Source organism: Toxotes jaculatrix, chromosome 21 (assembly GCF_017976425.1).
Source record: "Toxotes jaculatrix isolate fToxJac2 chromosome 21, fToxJac2.pri, whole genome shotgun sequence".
NCBI classification, from domain to species: Eukaryota; Metazoa; Chordata; class Actinopteri; family Toxotidae; genus Toxotes; species Toxotes jaculatrix.
In genome coordinates this window covers 10731816-10756250 of record NC_054414.1, presented here as the reverse complement: position 1 = coordinate 10756250, position 24435 = coordinate 10731816, and the positions used below count along the sequence as shown (strand labels likewise).

Genomic DNA, 24435 nt, shown 5'->3' with positions numbered 1-24435 from the left:
TCAAAAACAAAGATGCTTTACTTTTGTTTATTTCTTTCCTGCCTCCCACTCACCATCTTTCACCATCTCTTTCTCTATTTACAAGATTTAAAGTTAAAAAACCCCATGCTTTCCTCTTTTCACTGCAACTTTTCCTTTTGTACCTGTGTATTAGAGAGGGAGAGACAGATTTAAAAAGAGAGGGGTAAGGAAACTATTATAGTGCACTACTCCCAGTCTTTTACTGTGCACTCCTCTCTGATACAAACAAAGGGACAAATCCATTAAACACTCTGTGTCAGGTTAAGACTAACAGACCACTTGGGTCAGGCTGCTTACTTGTTTCAAATAAGTGACTGCGCATGCACCACAGCACCCAAGAGACTGTTTTTTTTTTTGACTGACCGTGGTATACACTGGACTGCATATGCGTACACGCTGCACGTAGGTATGATACATGCACTGCTGGCCTTAACACAGAAGGACAGAATGAGTGATGGGAGGAAAAGGAGGAGGAACAAGAGGCAGGGACAGAGATAGGGAGAGTGTTTCAGTGTCACAAGATTATTTTTATTGAAAATAATCCCATGTTCCCCTGTTGGTACTCACACACAAACACCCCCACGGCCTTCAGTCCTCTCACTGAGTATCTCAATAAAGGAGACAAGTCTTTGAGTGAGCTGGCAAGCGGAAAGAGTGGACCAGGGCGCGAGCGTGTGCAAGGAAGCCACAGTGTTGGAGAAGACGGAGTGAGTAGATGGTGAGTAGAGTATGGCTTTGAACGGAGGTAGAGAGCTTGAGAAAGGGAGATTTACTCCTCCTCCTTCTCCTCTCCGTGTGTGATGACGTAGCAGATGTTCTTGTAGTCCACATTGCCAGCCACATCAGGGGGGAAGGCAGCCCACAGGTTGGTCATCTGCAGAGAGGAGGGATTACAGTAATGACTTATAACCCTGAACAACTTAAGGTAACGACAGAATGTGAATTCTGAGTGAGACAAAGACTGATCAGCTCACCTCCTCAGCGGTGAACCTGTCGCACTGGGTGGTCAGGAGCTCCTCAAGGCTGGAGAGGGAAAATTAAGTATGAGATGGCTCATCCTGATTCAAAATTGTGCCACAAAGAACTGAGAGAGTTGCAAGTAAAAGTAAAAGCCCTTACAATTCCTTCTTGATGGAGCCAGTGCCCTCGGGGTCCAGGACCTTGAAAGCGCTCACAATAACGTCCTCGGGATCAGCACCTAGAAGTAAAGATGGGTCAATTAGTTTTGAGAGTTTTGAAAAAAAAAAAAAAAAAAACTCAAAGAAAAATCCTGAATTGTTTTAGGTAAATAAGAGAATAAATGTACTCCATGCAGTGCTGAATATTTTATGAAAGAAGAAAAAGCGACAACACTGAACAAGGGTAACTTGTGCAAAGTCTATGTGTCAACACACCCTTCAGCTTCTCGCCGAACATGGTCAGGAAAACAGTGAAGTTGATGGGACCGCTGGCCTCCTTCACCATGGCCTCCAGCTCCTCATTCTTCACATTCAGTTGGCCCATGGTAGCCAGCACGTCCCTGAGGTCGTCCTTGCTGATGATGCCATCTCTGTTCTGGTCGATGATTGTGAAAGCCTGCCGGGGAACAGTTTGGTAATGTATTAAAACCATTCAGTTATGCTTGATCTGTTTTGGAGGGGGTGGTGAAGGGGGGCTGACTATACCAAAGGTTCACCACCTCCTCAGATGACAATCAAAAGTTCTCAAGCTATCATCTAAAATACAGCTAATTAAAAATCAAAATTGAGATCCTCACGTTTCTCACGAGTCCTGATCATAAGACTTGCTTATGATAATTATTTGCGTGACATGGTCTGCCAAAATAAACGTGTAAATGGGGAAGCTGTTCTCCGCTTCTCTTTCCACATAGCTGGGCGTAGCACCCCGTGAAACCAAAGATGGCATTGGAAACCTTTTGGGACTTGGCAGCTGGTCGGCCACTTGTCTTTCTAAGGTGTTAAAATGGTCTCGGAATGTGAGACAAGCCCCTTGCGACATTTAAGGAGAAGGTATTGATTACAGCTGTCAGCCCCCCTCCCTTTCCTTCTTTTTGACTTATGACTAAATCTTCTGACCCTGTCCCAAATGTTCTTTCACCTTGTGATGCCTCTGAAGGGTGAGCTAAGCTACTGTAGTCAGCCATTGTATTTGCTTGCATTTCTAGCTGTACACTGACAGAAGTCCCCAGTGAGACTCCTGATTTTTGTAATCAAACAATGACATTTATTTGCTTGAAAGTGCTACATCCTCAGATATTATGAAAAATTTTCTTGAGGCAGCAAAACAACAATTATTCCCAAAGTGGAGACTCAACATTAGATCCATCTAGGTGGATCTAATGTTGGATCCTTGTATTTTTTTTTCTTCTTTCTATGTCGAGCCCCTCTTTCCCGCTTTGATTAATATTACTGTCCGCCAGCTGCTGGGCGGCATTCCAGTGGGGTCACAGAGCGAGTGTTTCGAGCCTCTGAGGAGGCTTACTGAGCTACCACAGGGGAGAGGTAGCTGCTGTCATCAGAAAAGCTCAGATTTACTTTCCTGTCATGCTGATGAGGACATTTTTGCTGTCATGCTGCCAAAAATGATCAGGTCTACCTTTGAGGTCAAATGACACGCGGAGTCATCAGTTATATGAGAGCTGCCAAATATCCCTGTTCTCACATGGCCTAGAAGGACCTCAAATCTTACTACTAGAAAGCTTTGAAGTGCATGAGATGTGATGAAGAAAATGTTACCTCCTTGTACTCCTGGATCTGGCTCTGCTCAAACATGGAGAACACATTGGAGGATCCACCCTCACCCTGCTGCTGCCTCCTCTTGGCCTTCTTGGGTGCCTGGAAAAGGATGAAAAGGTAAAACACACTTCAAACAAACAAACAAAACATCAACCAAACAAACTGATTTTATATATATATATATATATATATATATATATACATATACATATATATATAAGGACTGTCAAAGGTGCCCTCTGGCACCTACATAAAGGACATAAAGGACTTCTTAACTGCAGATTTTAGTTCCTTCTACATCCAAATTCCATATTACTAAAATACAATTAAAAATGATCCAACACAAATATTATTAAATTACTCTGCATATTGGATTCTGCCAAATGCAGAATCACACATTTTTGTTAAGAGGTGATTTTTTTTTCTTACAAAAGAAATCTTCCCATTTTACATCACTCCGTTTTGGGTAAAGTGCTTCGGGGACTATAAGCATAAGACAATGATCCCCAAACAGATTGCATTTTAGTATTTCATCCTGCTTAAGGATTGAGATGTTAGCCAAACTTCAGCTCAAACCAGCAGATAAAAGTAACACTGGGTCCACATCCACAGTTCGGGAGGCTCATCTTAAAAGACTCCCACAGTTTCACTTCATGGGATGTTGGTAATCCAGATAGCAAATGCATCAGTGATGCTCTCATCTCATCAGATTAGTGTAGACAAGATCCTAGTTCCCTAGAGACTGTATTTCCAAGGAACATGGCCACACTCACCATCTCTCAAGTTTGTGGGGTTGTTGTTGGTCAAGAAGAGAAGCCTACGCCAAGCCGATGTGACTGACATGTAAGCAGTGGACCCTTGGGGCCTTATATACTAGCCCACAGGGGGCTAACTTTAGCCACACCATCAGGTTTGGCAGGAAAACAGAGCTGAGGGAAAGTAAGAGAAAGAGGGAGGAGCGAGGAGGTGGCAGGACAGATCAGCTTACCGGTGCTCCAAAATAGGTCCCAGGAGTCTTGGAATGAGGTGAATTCAATGCCAACACACAGGCCTGACTTTAGTGTCATCTGTGGACTAATATGGCCAAACTGACAAATAGGACATGCTGAGGGGCAACTGAGCTGTCCCCGTACCCTTCTTCTTCTTCCTGACATACTGAGAGTCTTTGTTGTGGCTATTTTTGTTTCTTTTCTATCCGCTGCGAGACAATAAAACCCAGTGTACTGTAAAGCGGGAGGCTATTGCTGTTTTAGTCTCTTGATATACCCACAGATGGGATGGTTATCCTGCCATCGACCTGACCAACGCTTTCCATTAATTAACAGCCTTTAGCTGTCCAAAGTGCCATCGTGTATTTGCAGTTAGCATATCCTAAAATCATCACCTGTCTAAATGATAGGTTTGGTCTCCGGTTTGTGCCCACTATCAGATCGGTAGTGGCCAGCAGGGTTTATAAACAGTCATGAAACTTAAAAACAGTTGGCTGATGGACATTGGTCCAGCTCCAGTAATGACACTCGACTACTAGGCCTTTAGAAACAGTGTCCTTGCATCAATGAGGACCGTAAACAGCTCTTTAATACTGACACAAGAGAGAGGAAATACTCTGCGAAAACACAGACCACACAGGACACACAAAAAAAACCAGACCTATAAAATGTTTCGCATACAGTACATTCAGACTTCTACAGTCAGCCTGTTGGTTTCTTTTTCATTTTTATCCACCTGTAGAAGTGCAAAATGCCATATACAGATTGAAAAAACAAAATAAATGTCAACAAGAATTAAGTTTCACAGCATGTGACAGAGTTTTCACAAGCTTCAATTCTGTCTTTTATAGCAGGACCTCTGAATGTCTGTTTCTGTGATAATTAGTCCCATCTGTGATGGGAAACAGCAAATGATGATTTGACTATAGGGGTTGCTTTCCCATCATGGATGCACTAATTTGGGATGCTCCTAGATGTTCCCAGTATAGTTACTTTAGAATAGGAGGACAGTGGCCCACCCACCTAACTCCATATATGAGCTACATAGGCTGCCATCAATCACGCCACTGAACAGCTAAGGTATGTATTGGGATCCAGCACCAACGTGAACTGATACTGCGTCTTCAGTCGTTAGCAGGCCTAGTATTTCAAGTGGCAAAATATGACCTAATTTTTCCGAAGGAACAAATGTTTCTTTGCCAGTTTTGTAATATTCTGTTTGGTGATTTTTATCTGATCCAACATCCTGACACAGAATATTTGAAATCAGAGAATTGTTATTCGCAGAGAAGCAATCAAAAATGAAATCCTATGTGAAGAGGGAAGCAACACAGAAAAGCCGCCACTTCAAGTGTAGGACTAAAGGTGAAAAGAGAGAGAGAGACGGAGGGAGAAAGAGACCAAGCTCTGTCAAAGACCGTAAAAACAAGACAGCTGTACAGACTGAAATAGCTCTGCCTCCCCCTGCCATTCTCTTTCTCAGCCATTTTGACTCTTCTAAAATTCGACAGACTTCACCCTTCTAGGCCTGCTTTGCCCTAATACAACTGGTATCCTTTTTTTTGTACCCACACAATCACTTGTCTTCTTTACATTGAAAGTGGTTTGGAATTTTAATTCACTGGCATACAGACCAATTTGATAATTAAGAGATCAATAACATCTGATTACTGATAAATAGGGCCTGCATCTAACCTCAATGCTTTTTTAGTATTAAAAACAAAAACTGGTCTAGTCAAGAAAGCTGGTATCAAACGTCTGGGTAAATTTTACTTACCAGTTATTTTTCAAGCAAAAAAAGGTCAAAATATACTAAACTGTTACTGGGTTCTCACATGGAAGGATTTGCTACATTTCCCTGTTTTATATCACTGTAAAATGAATATATTTTTGGGTCCGGGACTGTTGGAAGATATGTCAAGGAACATATGTCAATAAAGCAGTAGATCACAGATCATTTAATGACGCAATGGCAAGATAAGTAAAAAAGAAACAGTTTGCTCTTCAACTGCAAATATATACAGATAAATCTTAAATACATCATGACAATATCTTTGTACTTCTTGTTCCTATTTACATAGTAGCTTTGCAATGCAGCCATGGTCACTGGAATTCAATGTAGTGGTTTCAACACATTTATTATCAAAAATGTATTAAATTTTCTTCCTGAACATTTTCGCCTCCTTGTCCTCTTTTTGACCAATTAGCAATCAGTTCCTTGACTTCTTTTCCAAAATCTTCATGCAGTTTACTAAAGTCCTCCATGGTGCCAAAGCAGACCCCTGACCACTCCCCCATGGGTGGAGCAGGGGTGTTAATAGGCACCACATTTGCATTTCTCTTGGGCCACAGTTTGGGTGATCTCTTACTAGCTGTTTTGGATGAAACAGTCGGAGCCTGAAGCATTGGATTGGAGCTCAGACTGGAACCTGCTCCCGCAGGTGGCGCTAGATACGTAGGCACAGTCGAAGTTTGCGTTCTCTGATAGGCTGCAGGATGTCCTGCCTCTGTGGTGTTGAAATTGGGCATGACAAAAGCGTTGGATGGTTCACTGGAGAATGCACCTAATGTGTCTGAGGAAACAGAAAAAAACAGAGGAATAGATAATAACCAGACAGCCCAAGTTACAACAACAGAAAGACTTGAGTTGCTTATATGCATTATGCATTAATTTGGCAGATGAGTGTTTTAGAGTAAGCATTTTATTTTCTAGCAAAGCTGTAAAACCAAAAGGAAAAAACTGGCCGAACTGTGCAGCTTGCACAATGTTTATGTCGACAGACACTTTAGCAAATTCTCATTCTTTTCTCTGCCTTAAAAAAAATAGGTATTTGAGTCTCCAGTTAGTCAAAATTACCCTCACCCATTAAGGCCAATGAGTAACTTAATTGCTTTATACTACAATAAACACCATAACAGCACATGCATGCAAACGAAGACTGTATTATATTTAAATAACCCTGGAGTAAAACCAGCCTTTGTTAAGCTTATCATGTTCAATCTGTTGAGTCATCATCAGAGAGGAGTTGATTCAACTATTTTTTTTTTTTTTTTTATTAGGCTTCAGTTTGTGTTGTTGTTTATTAGCTGGTTTTCATTCCCTGCCCCACATACAGAAGATGACAAAACACCATCTATATCTTACAATGCATTACAATCAAATACAACAAAACCACAAGCTATACCTTCAAAAACTACTGCAGAGTTGAATTAACCTCTCTCTGACAAAGTCTCAGATCATTACAAACTTGAGTTACTGTATTTGCAATGATGTGGCAGATGTTATCAGATTATAACCGTGTACCACGATGCTCATGGTATCTGATGTGGAGCAGTTAACGCGATGCAGTGATGCAACGTCTCTCACAGCTGCTCTGCAGAACAAAGCCTGCTCTCTTTCACGCACAGAAATAAAGACACCCTGCTTTTCTGTCTCTCACCTCTGTACTTCTTCTCCATGTCCATCACGAGCAGGGCCAGGTAGCTGTGGTTGGCCGAGAGCAGGGCTTTGACCCAGCTCTCCTGACTGGCCTCGTCCTCTGCAGCAAACTTGTAAGTTCGCAGGCCCGGCTCACTCCACACCAACGAGAAGGCGAACTGCTCCTCGGACTCGCACAGCTGGACGGTGCAGCCCTCCAGAACAATCACTCCAATCAGGTCTCGGTCAGCGGGCCGGTCCTTGTAGAAGAGGAGGTTCCCCTTCAGCACAAACCAGCGCTTCTGATAGGAAGTCTTTATCTCACCCTGTGTGACAATCGTGTGTTACTGACTCCTTCACTCAATTTCTTACACAACAGCTTTGGCAAAATTAATGACTTACTGAGTGTCATGAAACTACAGATACACCAAAAAAAAGTGAACACCAAAAAGAAGAAGTTTTTTTTTTTTTTTTATGTTTTTCTGTGTTTAGAAATTCAAAATGTTATTACTTTTAAAAAAGTGTTGTAAGAGCTTAATCTTACTGTCACGTGTAAAACACTTTGGAGCTTTGTTTTAAAAGGTGCTACACATATATTCTTATATTATTAGGACAATGATGACAAACTCATTATAAAACCAGTAAAAAAAAAAAGATAATTACAAAATAAAATACAATTATATAAAACATATTGAAAGCAATGACAAAATTTATAAGGAATGGAATATTTTTAAACATTAATATAATATCTGAATATAGTTATCATCAACTACCCCACAAATCTGACTTGTTCAGTGTCTTACCTTCTTGTACAAGTACCCCTCCTTGTCCACAGGTGAGTTGCAAGATTCAAAATAGGTGACAATTTTTTCATCAATCTTCATTTCAACATCACAGGCTGCCCAAAACAGAACCACAACACACACACTCACCAAAGAAAACAAACGAATATAATTCAGCTTTTACTTCCACATTTATTACCATGTTTGCATGTTAAAGGAGAACTGATATTAAACGGCTTTAATGTTTGACACACGTTTCGTGTCTGTGGGCCATTTTAGCGCTTTTCCGCGTTGTGACAAGGAAATAACCCCACAACTTGTTCCACACTTAACAGTTTTAAAACAGTCAAGCTCCTTTTGTACGACAAGGAGTTACATACAGTTTAATAAAAGTTTTATATTTCGCTGGAGACGAGCCAAACCGACCCGCCATTAACAACTCTCCGCTTGCTTTGAAGGCGGTAACGTCTTAAAATGCGTATGTGCCTCACAATAATAACGCAACATCGTGAACTCCGGTTTCAACAATTAAAGTTGAGAAACTGCGAGGCCGGAAAGTTTCTCCGTGCACATGGCCCCTGTTCACTCACCTTTCTGAAGTGTGTAAATGTGTTTCAGTTCCCAGTTCAGCTCCCACAGTGTGTGTGTGTCAGTCACTTCCTGGTTGCTATAGGTGAGGGCAGCTCCACGTCAACAACGCAAACAGCTGTTTGTGCACAACAACCTCAGCTGCACGATAATTAAACAATTAATGCACCTCATCAGTGCTAGTTTCTGTTTCAGTGGCGCCACTCCAGTTCTTTTAATAAAAGACACATTAAAAAAAAAAGTGTTTCTCATGCAAAAGCTTTTAAATGTTGTCACTCAGGTTTTTTTTTGTCATGGACACAAGGTCCAATGTAAAAATGCAAGGCTTTATAATCGGTCAGGCAAAGAGAGCCCAGACCCTTTGTGGGCCCTAAAAGTGCCCATGTCAATGTGTCTATCAGCTGATTTATTGTTGATTTGAGTAATTACAAATTGATATGATATTTGCACCAGTAAAGTACCATATCAACTAACACAGGTCCTGTGTTGTCCTGGGTAATTCTGTGGCTCTGTCTTTCAGAAGCATCCGGTTTCAAAGTCTGTTTATTATTAGTTCCGGTTATGTTGTGCCCACATGTTGTAGGTGAAGTTATGTTTAATCACCACAACTGGTAAACTGAAATCTGGCAGCATGTAACAGTAAGTAACAACCCATACATTATATTTATATATGTATATATTATATATTCTCTGTCTCTCTGTAACTGTGTGAACCACTGCTGATGACATGCAGTTTCTGGCTGTGTGAGAGTATTAACACCATTGCTGTCAGTGCTGCGTGTTTGTTCCTCTGTGAAAATCCTTCACATCTCTTGTGTAAAGTCGAGTGGACACACGTGACAATTTCTTACACATTCGAGCCTCATAGTATTACTCAACCCTAAGAACTTGAGAAGTCAAAAAAACACATCCATAAGGGGTGTAAGGTGATGTTTGTCTGTTATTCCTTTTTAATTAATTAAGCCATGAGAATACGTTGGTTTGAAATGTCACTCACCCAGTCGTTTTTGGTGGTAATCAATTAATTTATTGCTTTTGTTGTGAAAAACATTGTTTTTTTTATCTTGAGTAACTAAATCAATCTGCAATAAATATGTCCAGCAAACAAAACATTGCAGTCATTCAAGAAAATCAGGCAATTTTAATGACAATCATGCTACTCAGATTTTTTAAAATTAGTAAGTTTCAATCTTTGTTTTTATCATTCACTTATTTAACATGAGACAAAACATTCTGTAAGCGACCAATGGAGGTGTTACACTATATAACACACTGTCACCATAGTCTGTTTCAACCTGGTCTGTAGACCAAAGGCTCAGTGGATATAAATCTGTTTAGTCCAAAATCAATTCTAGTTGTTACTGCAGTTTAAATACATGGCTTTTTTAAAAAGAAAAAGCAGATGTCAATGTCTCAAATATTTCCCTTCTATATTGTCTGATACATCACTGAAAATACAATGCATTTTTACAGTAATCCTTTTAGCAAATAGATGTGCTATTTGAGTGCTGCAATTTACTCCTGCCTATCCTAAAATCCCTGCACACCCCCGCAGGTGTTTTCACTTATTCTGGCTGATTAGACCTCACAAAACTCTTTATACTAATATATAACTGAATGATAATTGTGCAATTGTGCATAACTTTTGGTGCACTAACGGGTGCAACACAGCTAATGTGAGAGTGAGGGTGATGTAATGAAGTGCTGAGGGAATATCTAACTAGCCAAAATAAGTGAACGCACACATATGGATGTATCATGGGCGTGCAGGACATGTGAAGCATGTTTTCTTTTCAAAACTCAAGACCTTGTCACTTTAACTCCTTTACTAATTTTGCACATATATTAGGGAAAAAAACAGTCCAGTCCCACAGTCCAGTTTCATCATGATAAGACTTTTTACACAGCAGATATTTTAACTAGTCAGAGCAGGGAAAGCACAGGTGAAATAAATTTCCTTAACAGCAGCTCAGTTTCATCAAGTGCCCCAGTAAACCATGACAGTGAGCCAGTATGCACAACACTAGGACCCTGGAACAAACGTACCTAAATTGAATGCAGGCTTTTTTAAAAAAATGTTATTAGTTATACCTGAGCTTTTCATGTTAGGACAGGCCACAACATCTGCTGTGACAAAGGTCTTTTAGAAGAACAGACTTGTGTACTAAATAGGAAATAATTTCTTACTGTACTGTACTGTACTATATCTTATTATATCAATATTTTTCAAACTAAGGGCAAAAGAGCAAACATTATCACTCACAGATTCTCCACAAATTGAGTCTCATATTATAATCACAAGTGTTGCTCCCTCCATGCTTGCTGTAATTGCAGTGTCTCTCCAATGTGGATCTTCTGGTGTCTTTTAAGATTCTCCCCTCGACTGAAGCTCTTTCCACACTGGTTACAGTAATATGGCTTCTCCCCTGTGTGGACCCTCTTATGTTTTTTCAGGTCTCCTGCCTGACTGAAACGCCTCCCACACTGTATGCAGCCGTACGGCTTCTCCCCCGTATGACAGCGCTGGTGGATTCTCAAGTTCCCGACCCTGCTGAACGTCTTTCCACACACAATACACAGGTGTGAGTCGTCTCCCCTGAAGTGCTCCCTCCTGATTTTTCTCACGTCAAAGGCAGCCCTGCTGGTTTTTGCAAATCCATGTCTCCTTGGTACGCTGTGATTTGAGTGCACAAAGACAAGCCCGTAAGGTTCGGTGCTAACTTCTGGCATGAGGGTCTCAGCAGAGCTGTGACGAGAAGAGTTGCAGCTTAAGTCCACACATCCAGTATACGGTTCTTGAAGAGGCGGCAGTTCTGATGACGTGCAGTCTGTCGGCTCTGGTTCTTGTTTGATAGCAGCCAGGTTTACCCCAAGTGGACTACTGGAGTGAAAATTGTGAGGTTTGTTGGATGAGACAGAACTGGTATCACTGTTTGCACTGAGTGATGTTTGGATAATCACTGCCTCATTGATAATATATGTCCCCTCCTCAGGTTGTGATTTGCAATGTTCTTTTGATCTTTGTGCTAAGTTACACTCAACCTGTGATTCAGTATTAATGCTTTCCCGTTCTTTGCATTTCCGCTTCACGCCGTGGTCAGGCTTGTGGCTGCTTATTGGCTCTTGCTCGGTGAGAGGGATGCCTGAGCTGTGCCTCTGAACAAAACTCAAGTCCTGCTCGTGATCCCGTGTGTCTTGTTTTTCTTCAGGCAATGGTCCACTTGCAGGCAGAACAGCTGTGAAATGAAGAGCAAATCAAGGAGTGTTTACTTTTATTTAGTAACACATCAAGACACTTCAGTTAGAATGAGCTTGTTACATTCTCTGTCATGATAAACACCCCAATATAATTACACTTGTACCCACGGGTGCTCTCTTTTGTTATCTTGTCCTGGAGCTCCTGCAGTCGTCTCTTCAGACTCTCGTTCTCCCTCTGTGTTCTGGCAGTTTTCTGCTGATACTCTGACACTGTCTCCTTCACCACCTCCAGAACCTCCTGCACTGCGTCAGTCAGTAGCTTGGCCACACGAGCATTCAAACGTTCAAGTTTAGACATCCTGAAACGAAACAGCAGTCAGGGTAAGAAAAAGACTGCAAAATAAGGAATAATGTACCCATCTGTCACTGCATTATAAATAAGCAACGTTTCATAATCGTTACTGTTGTATGATTATAAAGTGTGACAGCAACTGGAGGCAGAGAATAACTCAGCAGTAGGTAGAGTAGATGTGTACATTCACTCTGAAAACTTGAGAAGTGGTTCTCTCATCAACTGTACTGTTACTATACAGGGAATCGACATTCAGTGTGAGAGGTGACAAGCTAAATAAACATTTTAGTGCACAGTTTCCAGATTTCACACTGTGCACTTATTTGGATAATACTTTTGTACAACCATGTGTCAGTTCCCTAGCTATACATGTTTTGAGCAACAGTACCTGCTAGCTAGTCCTGAGTTGTAACGTTACTATAACGTGGAGAGCTAACGTTAGCAGAATTAGCTAACTCGGTATACGTTTTCGTTTTCCCTTTATCCCAGAGGTCCGACAAACTCGCCATGCGGTTACATGCGGCAAAACTTTTATTTTTAATTAATGTCGAGCCTACTTAAATAACAAAAACAAGTTTAAAACACTGTAAACAATATAACACAACACAAATAAAAACGCATCATAACAGTCCTCAGCTTCCGGAAACACAACCTGATTCACGTCGGGTGTGCTGGGGTTTTCATAATAAAAGCAGGAATTTAATACGTTTCTTAACATTGCTGTTTAATAATGATAATATGATTCTTTGTTCATTTGACATCTGACCTCGAGCAGTAAACTCCATCCCCTACTCATACTGTGAATAAAAGGTTACACAACAAATTGATCAAAGCTAGGATTGCACACTTTATTCATATAGCCAAGTCACAACAACAGAAGACAACTATATTGCCAAACTAAAATAGCTTGCCACCATGCTGAAAAACAGACAAAACTGTGTTATTGTATCTAGAAAAATAAATAAAGGTGTAGTAAGTAAAATCACAACATGTGGTAACATGGCATGGTCTGTTAGATATTTTATATGCAGTTGGATACTTTTGTGGTATTAATGTAGGACTAAAGCTCCCTGAAGTCATACATGATATTCCCATACACTCATAGCTCACACAAACACTTGGATCCTTACATATGCATGGAGACAAACAGAAAAGCACATTCAAAGATGTATTTAATCACAACAAAGTAAAATATTTATATGCAACCTTAACCTACAAGACTACACAGGGTTTCTTGGTGGGGGCTGAATGAGTGAGAAAGGCACGCACAGCCTCATCAAACAGCTCATCCAGTCTGTCCTGGTTGATAGAAGCACACTCAAGATATTTGACAGCCTTTATTTGCTTTGCCATTGTTGTCCCCTGCTGCTGGGTGACTGTGGTCTGATTCTGTTCCTTCAGTTTTTTCAGGACCTGCTGATCATGACGCAGGTCACTCTTAGTTCCCACTAGGAGAATAGGCACATTAGGGCAGTGGTCTTTAACCTCTGGAAGCCACTTATGCTTGACATTCTCATAGGATGTCGGGTCAGCAATGGAGAAGCAGATGAGAATGATACTGACTTGGTTGTAGCAGAGAAGGCGTAGACGTTCATATTCCTCCCGGCCACTGGTGTCACTGAGGTCAAGGCTGACAGTGTGGTTGTCTACACTGACCAGGGTATTGTACGTGTTGTAGAAACATGGTATGTACTCCTTAGGGAAGATCTTATTGATGTAGGTGGTGAGTAAGTAGGTCTTTCCCACTCCACTGTCTCCGACAACCACACACTTGACACTCTGCATTGTGACAGCTTGCTCTCCAGACATTCTGAAACACAAAGACAAACCCTCAAGATTAAGCACACCACAGAGGTCTTAGATGACATGGGTTTTGTTTTTTCTTCAGGCTCAAACTGAAATCCAAAGTGAATTAAAAAAACAAACCCTTTGTAAAAGACAATTTTACACAACCTTCAAAATGTTTATTTTTGACCAATGATGATATATCAAAAAAGAAAAACAGAACAAATGGAAACATCTCGCTTACCTCTCAAATCTGTCATATCAAAGTCTCGTAGCAGTGTGTCCTATAGCTTGCCTAAATGAAAATCTAAAAAATAAATGTACGGTGTAGGAAGTGGCACAACTGCTTAAGTGGGCAGTCCTTCAGAGGCTGCATCAAGCTTAAACAAGTCACATCTGGTTGGGAAGGAAAGGGAAGTAGTTGTTGGAACTTTAGGAATTAGGAAATATGCTCAAAGCGTTGGTAAAGACACTTTGTCATTGCTTCTGTGAAATGATGCAATGAGGTGCTGCAACGTTATTCACCTCATCTGACGAGGCTATGTGCAGTTATCTGTTCAAAGAAGGTCCAGCGATGATAACAATTAAATGTAAATCTAAACATGTTAAATGGTTTAACTAATACTATACAACAAGGTGAACACAAGAGCAGGAACATTTTTTAATATTCCCAGCACTTTCTCACAGTAAGTAACAAACATCTGACAAATAACAGTAAGGCAGGAACAGCAGGAATTGTTAGATTGTGCTTCCACCTTTGAATTTGACAAGCGCTCTCCAATAGACTTTCTATTTTGATAAAAGAAGGCACATTGAATCATGTAATAACTTTTCCACAAGGCTACATCATTTTCTAAACAGGACTGCAATTCGCTTAACTGACCTCCAAAAAGACACTCAGAGAATCCATCACTTTGCACTTTTTTATTATCCTTAGCTTACAAACAGGCTGCCTCTTCAGTATCAAAGATGTGATATGTAAAGAAAACAGCTGCAGCAATGTGGTACAGCAGCTCTGTAAAAACACAGAAGCCTCACAGATGCGTTTGCTGGTGTTTCTTCATGTTACTCGAGTGACTGAAACTCTTGCCACAGTGACTGCAGCCAAAAGGCTTTTCTCCTGTGTGGTAGCGCAGGTGCACAGTCAGGTAACCCGACTGACTGAAGCGCTTCCCGCACACCGGGCAGCAGTACGGCTTCTCCCCTGTGTGCACCCTGTTGTGTTTCTTGTAGTCGCCCGCGTGCCTGAAGGTGCGACCACACAGCGAGCAGCAGTAGTGCTTTCTGACGTTTCTCTGGAAAGCTCCTGAGCCTGAACCGCCCGCTTTAGTGTTTGTCTGAGCGGTATATGGCTTTTCTGCACCCACACTGTTTGTATTATTGTATCTTTGAGATAGTGGCTCCTGTGCACTATTTTGGCCCAGACTGAAGACAGCACCCGATGCATTGTAGAGTCCTGATTTGGGTTGAGGAGTTTCTAGGTGTATTCTGTTTGAGGATATAGATGTTGTCGCAGCATCATCATAAAAATAATTTCTGTTTTTGTGCAAGGTCTCTTCATCCGACGTGGGCTCTACTTTCATTTTATTCGATGTGAAGGATAAATCTGAATTATTTTCACTGATTTCAGTTGTAATCATGGGATCTACATGATTTGTGATTGTTGCTGACAGTCCATGATCACTTTCAGTTTTAAGAGTTCTTGGACAGCTCGTAGCTTTAGGGGAGAGACAGGGGGTGGCTAATGATGTGATGGATGCTTCACAGTCAAGGTCTTCAAATGAATCTGCAATGTCCTTATCAGGAGGGAGGAGTTCAGTGTCCTCTTCCAGCTCTTCTATCTCTCTCTGCTCCACCTTGGCCTGCTGGGTTGCAGTGGAAACTTGAGCCACTATTCCTGCAAGATAACGATGAACCACAAAAGAAACAAATATTTTAGCAGTCAGTGTCAACATTTCTGGACACAAGTGCTCGGTTGTGTTGTCTTACGATTGCTCTCCAAGTTTATTTTATCCTGGAGCTCCTGCAGCCTCCTCTTCAGACTCTGGTTCTCTCTCTGTGTTCTGGCTGTTTTCTCCTGGTACTCTGACACAGTCTCTTTCACCACCTCCAGAACCTCCTGCACTGCTTTAGACAGCAGCTTTTCCACTCGAGCATTCAGACGCTCGATTTTGGACATCTTCATGGACTGAGAAGAAGAAGAAGAAGAGAAAAAAGGAGCCAAGGTGTTGATCAGTGTGTGCATATTTAACATGCCTTTTAAAGAACAACGTGCATTTTACTAATATTATGACTTTAATTTGCCTTTACAGATCTGATCAGCTTTTCCTTGTTTAACCAACTGAATTCCCAGCAAAAATATAAATTTGTAGAATTATAAAAATTAGGGGAAAAAATGAGAACATTATCTCATTATTAAATAGACGAACACCATGCAGGAGTATTATATTTCTTATAAACAACTCTTCACAAAGGGAAAAGAAACATACCTAAAACCTAATGTAATTCCCATAAAATACCGTTGCGGTCCTCGATGAATCTCGGATTATCCAGTGGTGATCCGGATGCAAACGTTCATTGTTTACAATATTCACATTTACGATGGTCGATATTCAGGTCGCAGAATCCTCAGGACCAGGTGTCCATTAGGCATCGGCAGGTATGACTATAATGCCAGATGAACGCAGTCAGAGTACAGTAACGGTGTGGAAAAAACATAACCCGATAAAAGTGTGTATTGTTGCGTGCACGAAACATTACCACACATCTTCCCCTTCCTGTGCCTTTAAGGCGGCTGGAATCGGGTCTGAGACACGTTGCTGCCATCTACTGGTTAATTAGGAAACAGAGCCTGAAGACAACCTGAATGAGATCGATCTCTTCAAAATGAAATCTACATTAATTCTCTAAGTCTGAATGAATGAAAAGAACTGTTTAAAATGATTCCTCCCCTAGTAATGGGCCTGTCATCCCCCAGTCTCTGATGGGGAAAACTGCTCTTCTGATTCACATGAACCGTGACAAGCACGATTTTTTATTTTTTACTTTCCTTGTACTAAAAACACACATTCCACAAGCTAAGACTCTGCTTCCCTCCTTGTTTTATTTTCTTTTGTAACTCTTGAGGTACATGACTCAGAGAACACGGAGCTGACGATAACTTATTTAACAATAAACCACAACTTGTCATTTCAGCAAGTGATTGCATTGACAAAAACATAAAAAGTGCTTTATGGTCTGATTACATATTCAACCCTTAACCCCAATTCATTTTTTTTTCCAAATACATGTTAAAAAAAAGCTGTTGTAGTTACTGTTCAAGATGGCAGCACAAAAAAAAACAGTTCATACAAGATAAGCAGTGAACTTGGTACATTCATACATTAGGTCGTTTTCCATCAGACACTCTGAGGTGAAAATTCGTGTCCCTGAAGGTAAACTGGCAGTGTTGCACTCATGGCTGTCCCTCGGGAGCTGTTTCCTCAAATAGACTGAGCAGGTTCTTTGGTTCAAAGTTGGGTCGGGGTAGAGCCTCCTCTGCTCGGACCCAGTTGCGACCACGCCGCTGTGAGGACTTGGTGGATGTAGAAAGTCGGCTCAGCGTGGATTTTTCATCAATGCTATCTGTATGAAGCTCGGCATGTATGGGGCTTGCACTGGGGGTCAGTGTGCGGCAGGAACCATTTGAGTGGTTGCTGGAGGGGATATGAGCCAAGTTACAGGGGGACCAGTCACCCAGATTTGAAGGTGTAGGTGTGTGAGCTGGACTTCGACGATTGTGTGTTGGTGAACCTGGGAGAGGGGTGGATGTGCTCTCCACAGACAGTCTGGATTTGACCCTGTGAAATGGGGTAAATGTTAAAATTTAAGCAGGGAATATGACAGAAATAACAAAACTTAGGTCAAGTCAGAAGCAAATGATGCAGTAAATGAACAGCTGTTGCTTTACTTTAAAGATATTTCAAAAAACAAAGTTAATAATTTGTTCAATTTTATATGGATGTCCCTTTAATATTGTGTATCTGCTGATGCAGAGCCCGATCCCATAATTAAATTTATGTCTCATTCTGCCCGATTTGTTGGAACAAAGAACAAAGATCACTCAGGATATTTCTAAAATATTTTAAATACTCAAGTAATTCAGAGGAAGAAATTATCTTTGGTACCTTTAGTTTAAATAGCAGGGGCTACAAGTTTGCAAAGAACATCATCATATTGACACAATGATTCTCTACCTGTGTGAGAAGGTGGGGGAAAGATCTGGGTTTAAGGGATCGAATATAAACACTGCATCACCCTCTGGGCTCCCCGACTCAGAATGCATGTAACTGAGGGCCAGGGTTAAATCCCTGTCCCAGCTGTCCTTAGGAGGAGTGCAGGGCACTGGCTTGGTCCAACGAGGAAGAAAGGACAAGTGCAGGGAGGACAGGAGTCGACACCCGAGGCACACCACCAACTATGAGAAAAAGACCAGAAAAAATATTGCACCTTGACTTAGTTACAGCTGCTGATTGTGGGCTATACCAATCAGCAGCTTGTTAGATTTCTTACCTGGCAGAGGGAGGCCAGCGTCAGCATAGTCTCGGCGACCATAAGATAGATGCGCCTCTTCCATCTGTGTTTCCTAACAGAGGGCAGGGCAAGAAGCTCAGAGACCGTTGGTCTATCAGAGGGTTCTGGGGCCAGCATCATCTGCAGTACTGTCTGCAGCTCAGTTGACAGGCCTGCAAATTTAGATGGTAAAAAAACCCACGTAAGTCATTTGAATAAAGAAAATGGAGCAATTTATGGGGATTTAAAAGAAACTTGATCTCACCACTGGTAAACTCTGAGGGGAGGCAGCCTTGTCTAAGCTGTTGCCAGCCTTCACCACCATTTGGAACTTCAATATTACAGGCAAGCTCCAGAATAGAAACGCCCAGACTAAATGAGAATGACAACATTTAGCCACTAATTTAAATAAGATAAAACATTTTAATATTTTAGAATTTAATTTTCTCATTTGCTGTGTTTGTACCTGAAAACATCTGCGGCAGGTCCATACTCCCCACGGAGAAGCTCAGGGGCCATGTACCTGGGATCTCCCTCCTGAGCATCCTCTTTGACTTTCCTGTCTACAGGCCCAGTATCCTTCTCTTTGAACTCCAGTAGCAGCCCAAAGTCCCCCAGCTTGAGCCGGCCAGAGTCAGTGATGAGGACATTGGCGGGCTTGAGGTCCAGATGAACAAAACCATGAGAGTGCAAGTGCTGCAGTGCTGAGAGGAGGTCGCACAGGTAGGCCCATGCTCCAGACTCATCTAGATAGGAGGGTTTTAAAAGACAGCCATGTTAGTAGCGTGTAGGGTTTGAGATTTAACTGGAGCAAGAAACACAGCACATTATGTGTATAGTCAATGCCAGCAACTGCATTGTTGTCCTTTTCAGACAGACCTGGGCCAGGAGGCTGGTTCTCAGCATGGAGCAGCAAGCTGGTGCTACACAGCTCTGTCTGGATGTACAGGCGGCCACACTCCTCCCAGGCTGCCACAAATTTCAGGATGTGAGGGTGAGGAGACAGGCGCTCATGGTTCCTAGCTTCCCTTACACTCCAGTTCCTCTCACTGTTACCCCTGAAGCGGTGTGAAGAACGCTTCACTGCATACTGCCGTCCATCCTCGTTGCTTTGCACCTAGAAAAATACAGAAAAATGCTGAGGTTTTCTCTTCTATTTGAGGATCTCTACACGATCATCTTGGTCACAGAGAGAAAATATGGCTTACAGAGATACCTACATGTGTATTGTGAGCTTCCCCAGTACAAAACCACAGCACAGATGTTCAAACAGTCAAGATTTTATGTAAATACTGTTGTGTAACATAACTCCCTTTCAACCTAATCCAGTGTGATGAAGGTTTTTATTAGAAACAGAAGAAAAGGAAAGGTAAAGGGTAACAGGCATTGCCTAATAGCTTGTTCTAAGTTTTCAAATTGGCTTCAAACTTTTACTTTTCATCTTCAGCACTGTTAATTTCTCCCCTGTTAATTTCTCACCCTTGTACTGTTTTTGTTTGAAGTACCTTAAACTTGAACTCTTGTGGAAAATTTGTAGTCCCTAAAATGCGGAACTTAAATTTTCTAAATGTAGAGATACAGGAAAATCTAATACAGTATACGTGTCATATCACTTTCATACAATTTTTGCCTTGCTCACCTTGTAGACCTCTCCAAAGGATCCTCTTCCCAGTAGGCCCAAATTAGTGAAGCACTGACTGAAGTAGGACTGCTGTTTGCTGGGATCGTATACAGAACTTGGAGGGGGAGACTTACTAAGGGAACAAGACAGAGGGGTCCAGGGGGATGAAAGCTGGGGGAACATCCTGCTCAAAGGGGGACATCCCTTGGATGGAGGCAGCGGAGGCAGAGAATGTGAGAGCCAGGCAGGGGAAGAGTAGGATGAGCTGGACACAGACGACAAGGTAAAAGGGGTATGCCGCTTTTTGAGGGAGAAGGACTGCTCCGCAAGGGAGAAGTGAGTCGGAAGAGGGAGAGACTCCGTGGACACTGTGGTTTCCACTGCCACTGACATTGTGCAGGCACTTTTTCAGCTCCTTTCTTTGAAGACAGTGTGCTGCAACAGTGAAAAGAGAATCTTTAAAGACCTGAGGTCTTGGCTGACAGTTAACACGAATGTACCAATGGCATACTCATTTGCAGAACAGAACAAAAGCAAAGACTTACTGCTTAAATGTTTCATTAAAGCCTATTAATTTAACACTGACACGTGTGCTATAAAACTGATTTGCCAATATAGAATAAAACAGGCAGTAATTATATCCGTGTTACTAAAGTAAATTTAATGAAGCCCCTTCAGTCCAGTTTGGCCACACCTATTTATCACGACCTGACACCCTGAACATCCGGAATGACAGGCTTTTCTGATACCAGTATCATTACAGCCTTCTTAATGTCTTGATGGTCAGCTCACATGTGGAACAACAGGCCTTCTTAGCCTGTAGATAACTATGGGCGTTAAGAAGTGGGACAGGCCGACTGAATGTAACGTAACGTTAGCAAGGTAAACACAAGTTTGACAGCGTTGGTCTTGACCTGTTTTCTGAATTGCAGTTATTTTGCTGAATCAGCTTTGGCTGATTAACTTTTGGTTTTTTTTCTAAATGTCACCGACACACAACAAAACAAATGATGGCTAAGGTTAACTATGGTCGGACCCAGTCATCAACAACATAACATCACTACGTTAGCTAGCTATCTAACGTCTATTCAAATAACGTACTCTAACTGACAGCTCATCGTTAAGTGAAGTAGAACATTACATTACCACAGCAGTAACAAAAGTAGTAACATTATTACACAGACCATTATCCGGTATTAACCACAGAGAGTCTTCATAGCTCAGCCAGTCGCTGTGTCCAAATCAAACTGTGCGTACACCCTCCTCCAAGCATGAAACTACCTGGCGCCAAATTCTGAAAATGATACGCAGTGCTGCGTACCTGCCTTCCGTGAATACAGAATGCTCGTGTGAATTGCGCAATATCCGCAAGCGGTGCAGTCTGGGGTTCAACACACAGGGCTGGCGTAACTGGCTAGCTAGCTGACCACTTGAAATGGTAACTTTATTATTATTATCCACTAATTTATGAGCTAAGTGTCGAGATACAAACATTGAAATAACGTTCAGCGCTTTGTTCAAAAGATTTACGCCGCGATAACAAGTGATACTGTCGGTTATAGGACTGTTTGTTTCAGTTTGTGTTTGCCAGGCAGCTAACGCTAAGTTTGCTGTGTTAGCTTCGCCTTCCCATCTGTAAAGAGAGGTTGTAGCGAGGTAACTTAGCTTGGCTAACCTTGGAAGTGATGTAACGTCAGTCAGCTAACCCAGTTTGGCTAGTCAGACCAACTGGGCATATACAGTCTCTGTCAGAATTACTTAATTTAGAGTAAACCATCGGGCCTAATTTTGTCAAAAGTCACCAGGCTGGTCCGTGTTGGCTAATTTCACGTTAGCTCAAATCTACGTCCCCCTGCCACTGCTCACTGTTGGCTTATGAATCAGTGAATTGTCAGTAGTGTTAATTCCTCTGTATCCAGACACATTAGCTATAAAACCATTTAAAGACTCAATGTTCGCATTTTCGCTAACAAGACACGCACAGTGTACGTACAGGATAGTAAGGTAAACAGTCGCCAGATGGACAGTGATTAAAGACTTTCATGGCCTACTAAGATATATTGTCAGATACAGACGCGTTAATGTCAGTTAACCTGGTTATAAGTTATCACAGCCACAGAATTAATTAGCCTACTTGATTCCGTTTTAAATTGAGAGTAACACTTTTGTAAAACCACTGTCAAGAAAAAAATGAAACTGTTGTAAATTTAATTAAATGCCCATTGCTTTCAGGACGTGTTCTTAATGATCCGGCGTCACAAGACTACAATCTTCACAGATGCCAAGGAATCCACCACTGTCTATGAGCTGAAGCGTATTGTTGAGGGAATTCTTAAACGACCACCTGAAGACCAGCGGCTCTACAAAGTGAGTTTAGGACCAAGTACACCAAACTTAGTCCTGTCACATAACTGAAACCATTACAGCATTAGATAGATTAATCATACATTTTTGGTTTGTTAAAATACATGCAGTCAAGCTTTGTATTCTTCCCGGCATTGGTCGCACGTTACTTGTGTTTCAGAACAGTGACAAAAATATTCTCTGTCAAGTGTCTGACGCAGTCTCCATATTCATTCAAGCAAATTCATGGATGTTGAGCCCATTTGAAGGTTCATTTTCAACTCTTGTTCCACAGGATGATCTGTTGCTAGAGGACATTAAAACTCTGGGTGACTGTGGATTCACCAACCAGACTGCCAGACCTCAGGCCCCAGCTACAGTTGGTCTGGCCTTCCGCATAAATGGTATGTTCGCTTAATGTTGTTTGTTTGCTTCTAAAAATCAGGAATTTCTGTTTTTTTGTTTTTATTCCCTCATAATTTGGTGTTTTTGTGCACATTATGTATTTTGGGTCTCTCTCTGCTTCTTTCCATCTGTTTCCTGTTGCTCTGGGTGGGGAAACATTCTATTAGTCTTGTTTTGGATTTATTTGTTTAGTTGAATAGTTGAATGTCAGTAATAATTTGCATGATGGGAAGTTTCTGTGCTTTGTGGCCAGTTAATCTGCATCAAACTTATTTAGTCCCTCAGCATCTAAATGGGCGCTGTGGCAGTATAAACTTAAACTCATCCATTTGCTTACTCTTACTGTTAAATATCAATCTGTGGTTACTTTTTTTATATTGACTTTATCTCTTGAGCAACAACTTGAATTGATTTATATTCGCCCAGAAACACTTGCCGTAGTAAATGTTCACAGCAGAAACTTTGTGACATGACTGATTTAACCATGTGCAACTCTGCTGCCATGATGAAGGTAACGTCTCCTTGTTTCCTTTGCCCTCCAGATGAGATGTTCGAGCAGCTGCACATTGAGGCCTTCTCCAGCCCCCCAGAACTCCCTGATGTAATGAAGCCTCAGGACTCTGGTAGCACTGCCAATGAACAGGCGGTGCAGTGATAGCAGGGAGAGGAAACGAGCAATGGAGGGAAGGATGGAAGTGGGTGTGTGTGGATTAACTGCAGTGGAGAAGTAGCGGGATGGAGGATATATAATATAATTTCAGTTGATGGATGGGAACATTGTAGGTAACCACGCCTATCCATGTTACCTTCATGCTATCATCCCAGCATCCCCCCCAATTTGCTTCACAATTTTTTTTCCACAACACATGCAGTTCTGCTCCTTGACATTGCTCTTAAGCGCCAAACTGGCTCAAACATTTTGAGTGAAGAAGTTGGTTTGGAAAGTATGATTGTGTGTATGTGTGTGAATTATTATAATTATTGTCATTAATATTTTGGAAAAGGTGAAGGCATAGTTTTGTGTCACAGTGCTCTAGAAGTAACATGCATGGGTAAGGAGTCCGGTGTCTGAATCAGCGAACTGCATGAACAAATTCAAAACCATGGCTTTATTTTCACAGAAACAGATGAACCTTCTTCTGACACGTTTCCTTGGTCTGGTTCTCCCAGTTTTTGTTGTACATTTTTGGATTTGATTTCAAACCAGGAAAGAACATCTTTATGATAAATGTTACTTTTTTGTTGATGATGTTGTCTATTTTTTTTCTTCAGCATGTTTTACTTGTCACTTCTTTGTTGTATGTTTCATGCACTGAGACCAAAGGCAGGTACCTCTTAAACAGCAGAGGGGTTTTTTTTTGGTCCGAGGACATTCTGTCCGTGACATTCAGCACAGGAGGAGCATTTTCTTTTGTTAAAACTTTCATTTTGAAAATGCATACATCACATTTCACCACCATCAATGTGACACCTTCTCCTAATCACATAAACATAGCCTGTATGTGTAAGCTTGCTTAATTAAAAGTTTTTCCTGTTTTGTTTTTTATGCTGCTGGCTGATTTTTATTTTAAACAGGTTTGTGTCAACATTTAATGAAAGTAATTTAAGTGTTTAATGTTAATGAAGTTGTGCAGGCTGTAGCTAAAA

At 41.4% G+C, this 24435-nt stretch overlaps 5 protein-coding genes across 9 annotated transcripts; 1 reads left to right on the top strand and 4 right to left on the bottom strand.

The window, feature by feature from the left end:
* Positions 1-308: 308 nt before the first annotated feature.
* mylpfb (myosin light chain, phosphorylatable, fast skeletal muscle b) lies at positions 309-3633 on the bottom strand. The gene is made up of 6 exons (XM_041066890.1): positions 3530-3633; positions 2757-2855; positions 1416-1596; positions 1141-1219; positions 996-1044; positions 309-895 (listed from the first exon to the last, which is right to left on the bottom strand). Exons 1-6 carry the CDS (start codon positions 3530-3532, stop codon positions 791-793), a joined length of 516 nt encoding a protein of 171 aa, XP_040922824.1. The 5' UTR covers positions 3533-3633; the 3' UTR covers positions 309-790.
* A 2050-nt stretch (positions 3634-5683) lies between these two features.
* LOC121200914 (sesquipedalian-1-like) lies at positions 5684-8601 on the bottom strand. 2 transcript variants are annotated; one of them, XM_041066409.1, is made up of 4 exons: positions 8536-8601; positions 7967-8061; positions 7186-7489; positions 5684-6318 (listed from the first exon to the last, which is right to left on the bottom strand). In XM_041066409.1, exons 2-4 carry the CDS (start codon positions 8045-8047, stop codon positions 5888-5890), a joined length of 816 nt encoding a protein of 271 aa, XP_040922343.1. In that variant the 5' UTR covers positions 8048-8061; positions 8536-8601; the 3' UTR covers positions 5684-5887. The 2 variants fall into 2 exon arrangements, with proteins under 2 accessions (XP_040922343.1, XP_040922344.1); XM_041066410.1 differs by having other exon boundaries at positions 7967-8090; positions 8536-8552.
* A 2004-nt stretch (positions 8602-10605) lies between these two features.
* LOC121201116 (rho-related GTP-binding protein RhoG-like) lies at positions 10606-16607 on the bottom strand. 4 transcript variants are annotated; one of them, XR_005896599.1, is made up of 5 exons: positions 16358-16607; positions 15858-16056; positions 14113-15765; positions 13647-13893; positions 13392-13531 (listed from the first exon to the last, which is right to left on the bottom strand). XR_005896599.1 is itself a non-coding variant. In XM_041066764.1 (4 exons), exons 2-4 carry the CDS (start codon positions 13676-13678, stop codon positions 10829-10831), a joined length of 1164 nt encoding a protein of 387 aa, XP_040922698.1. In that variant the 5' UTR covers positions 13679-13893; positions 14113-14856; the 3' UTR covers positions 10606-10828. The 4 variants fall into 4 exon arrangements, 3 of the variants coding, with proteins under 3 accessions (XP_040922698.1, XP_040922699.1, XP_040922700.1); XM_041066764.1 differs by lacking the exons at positions 13392-13531; positions 15858-16056; positions 16358-16607 and adding exons at positions 10606-11769; positions 11900-12090 and having other exon boundaries at positions 14113-14856; XM_041066765.1 differs by lacking the exons at positions 13392-13531; positions 13647-13893; positions 14113-15765; positions 15858-16056; positions 16358-16607 and adding exons at positions 10606-11769; positions 11900-12090; positions 12472-13289.
* Positions 16608-16952: 345 nt separating this feature from the next.
* On the bottom strand, positions 16953-21305 carry pkmyt1 (protein kinase, membrane associated tyrosine/threonine 1). The gene is made up of 8 exons (XM_041066763.1): positions 21225-21305; positions 20059-20475; positions 19299-19536; positions 18886-19165; positions 18685-18791; positions 18420-18592; positions 18104-18324; positions 16953-17707 (listed from the first exon to the last, which is right to left on the bottom strand). The coding sequence occupies exons 2-8, from the start codon at positions 20431-20433 to the stop codon at positions 17323-17325; spliced, it is 1779 nt and encodes a 592-aa protein (XP_040922697.1). The 5' UTR covers positions 20434-20475; positions 21225-21305; the 3' UTR covers positions 16953-17322.
* Positions 21306-21405: 100 nt separating this feature from the next.
* On the top strand, positions 21406-24329 carry LOC121201114 (elongin-B-like). Its single transcript, XM_041066762.1, has 4 exons — positions 21406-21478; positions 22273-22407; positions 22679-22787; positions 23331-24329. Exons 1-4 carry the CDS (start codon positions 21476-21478, stop codon positions 23441-23443), a joined length of 360 nt encoding a protein of 119 aa, XP_040922696.1. The 5' UTR covers positions 21406-21475; the 3' UTR covers positions 23444-24329.
* The last annotated feature ends 106 nt before the right edge of the window (positions 24330-24435 follow it).

What these genes read in the sequence shown, in the direction of transcription:
- LOC121201114 (XM_041066762.1), top strand. An exon ending in AAGACCAGCGGCTCTACAAA is followed by an intron (nt 22,408 to 22,678) that starts GTGAGTTTAGGA and finishes CTTGTTCCACAG; the next exon opens with GATGATCTGTTGCTAGAGGA. An exon ending in TCTGGCCTTCCGCATAAATG is followed by an intron (nt 22,788 to 23,330) that starts GTATGTTCGCTT and finishes TTTGCCCTCCAG; the next exon opens with ATGAGATGTTCGAGCAGCTG.
- mylpfb (XM_041066890.1), bottom strand. An exon ending in AGATCCAGGAGTACAAGGAG is followed by an intron (nt 1,597 to 2,756) that starts GTAACATTTTCT and finishes GTTCCCCGGCAG; the next exon opens with GCTTTCACAATCATCGACCA. An exon ending in GGCTCCATCAAGAAGGAATT is followed by an intron (nt 1,045 to 1,140) that starts GTAAGGGCTTTT and finishes TTCCCTCTCCAG; the next exon opens with CCTTGAGGAGCTCCTGACCA.
- pkmyt1 (XM_041066763.1), bottom strand. Translation starts at nt 20,433, where the DNA reads ATGTCAGTGGCAGTGGAAACCACAGTGTCCACGGAGTCTCTCCCTCTT. An exon ending in CCTTTGGAGAGGTCTACAAG is followed by an intron (nt 19,537 to 20,058) that starts GTGAGCAAGGCA and finishes GTATTTTTCTAG; the next exon opens with GTGCAAAGCAACGAGGATGG. An exon ending in CGCTGGCCTCCCTCTGCCAG is followed by an intron (nt 18,325 to 18,419) that starts GTAAGAAATCTA and finishes TTTTTCTCATAG; the next exon opens with TTGGTGGTGTGCCTCGGGTG.
- LOC121200914 (XM_041066409.1), bottom strand. Translation starts at nt 8,047, where the DNA reads ATGAAGATTGATGAAAAAATTGTCACCTATTTTGAATCTTGCAACTCA. An exon ending in AGGGGTACTTGTACAAGAAG is followed by an intron (nt 7,490 to 7,966) that starts GTAAGACACTGA and finishes ATTGTCACACAG; the next exon opens with GGTGAGATAAAGACTTCCTA. An exon ending in CATGGAGAAGAAGTACAGAG is followed by an intron (nt 6,319 to 7,185) that starts GTGAGAGACAGA and finishes CTGTTTCCTCAG; the next exon opens with ACACATTAGGTGCATTCTCC.
- LOC121201116 (XM_041066764.1), bottom strand. Translation starts at nt 13,678, where the DNA reads ATGAACGTCTACGCCTTCTCTGCTACAACCAA. An exon ending in GCCTTCTCTGCTACAACCAA is followed by an intron (nt 12,091 to 13,646) that starts GTCAGTATCATT and finishes GTTTCGTTTCAG; the next exon opens with GATGTCTAAACTTGAACGTT. An exon ending in GATAACAAAAGAGAGCACCC is followed by an intron (nt 11,770 to 11,899) that starts GTGGGTACAAGT and finishes TTCATTTCACAG; the next exon opens with CTGTTCTGCCTGCAAGTGGA.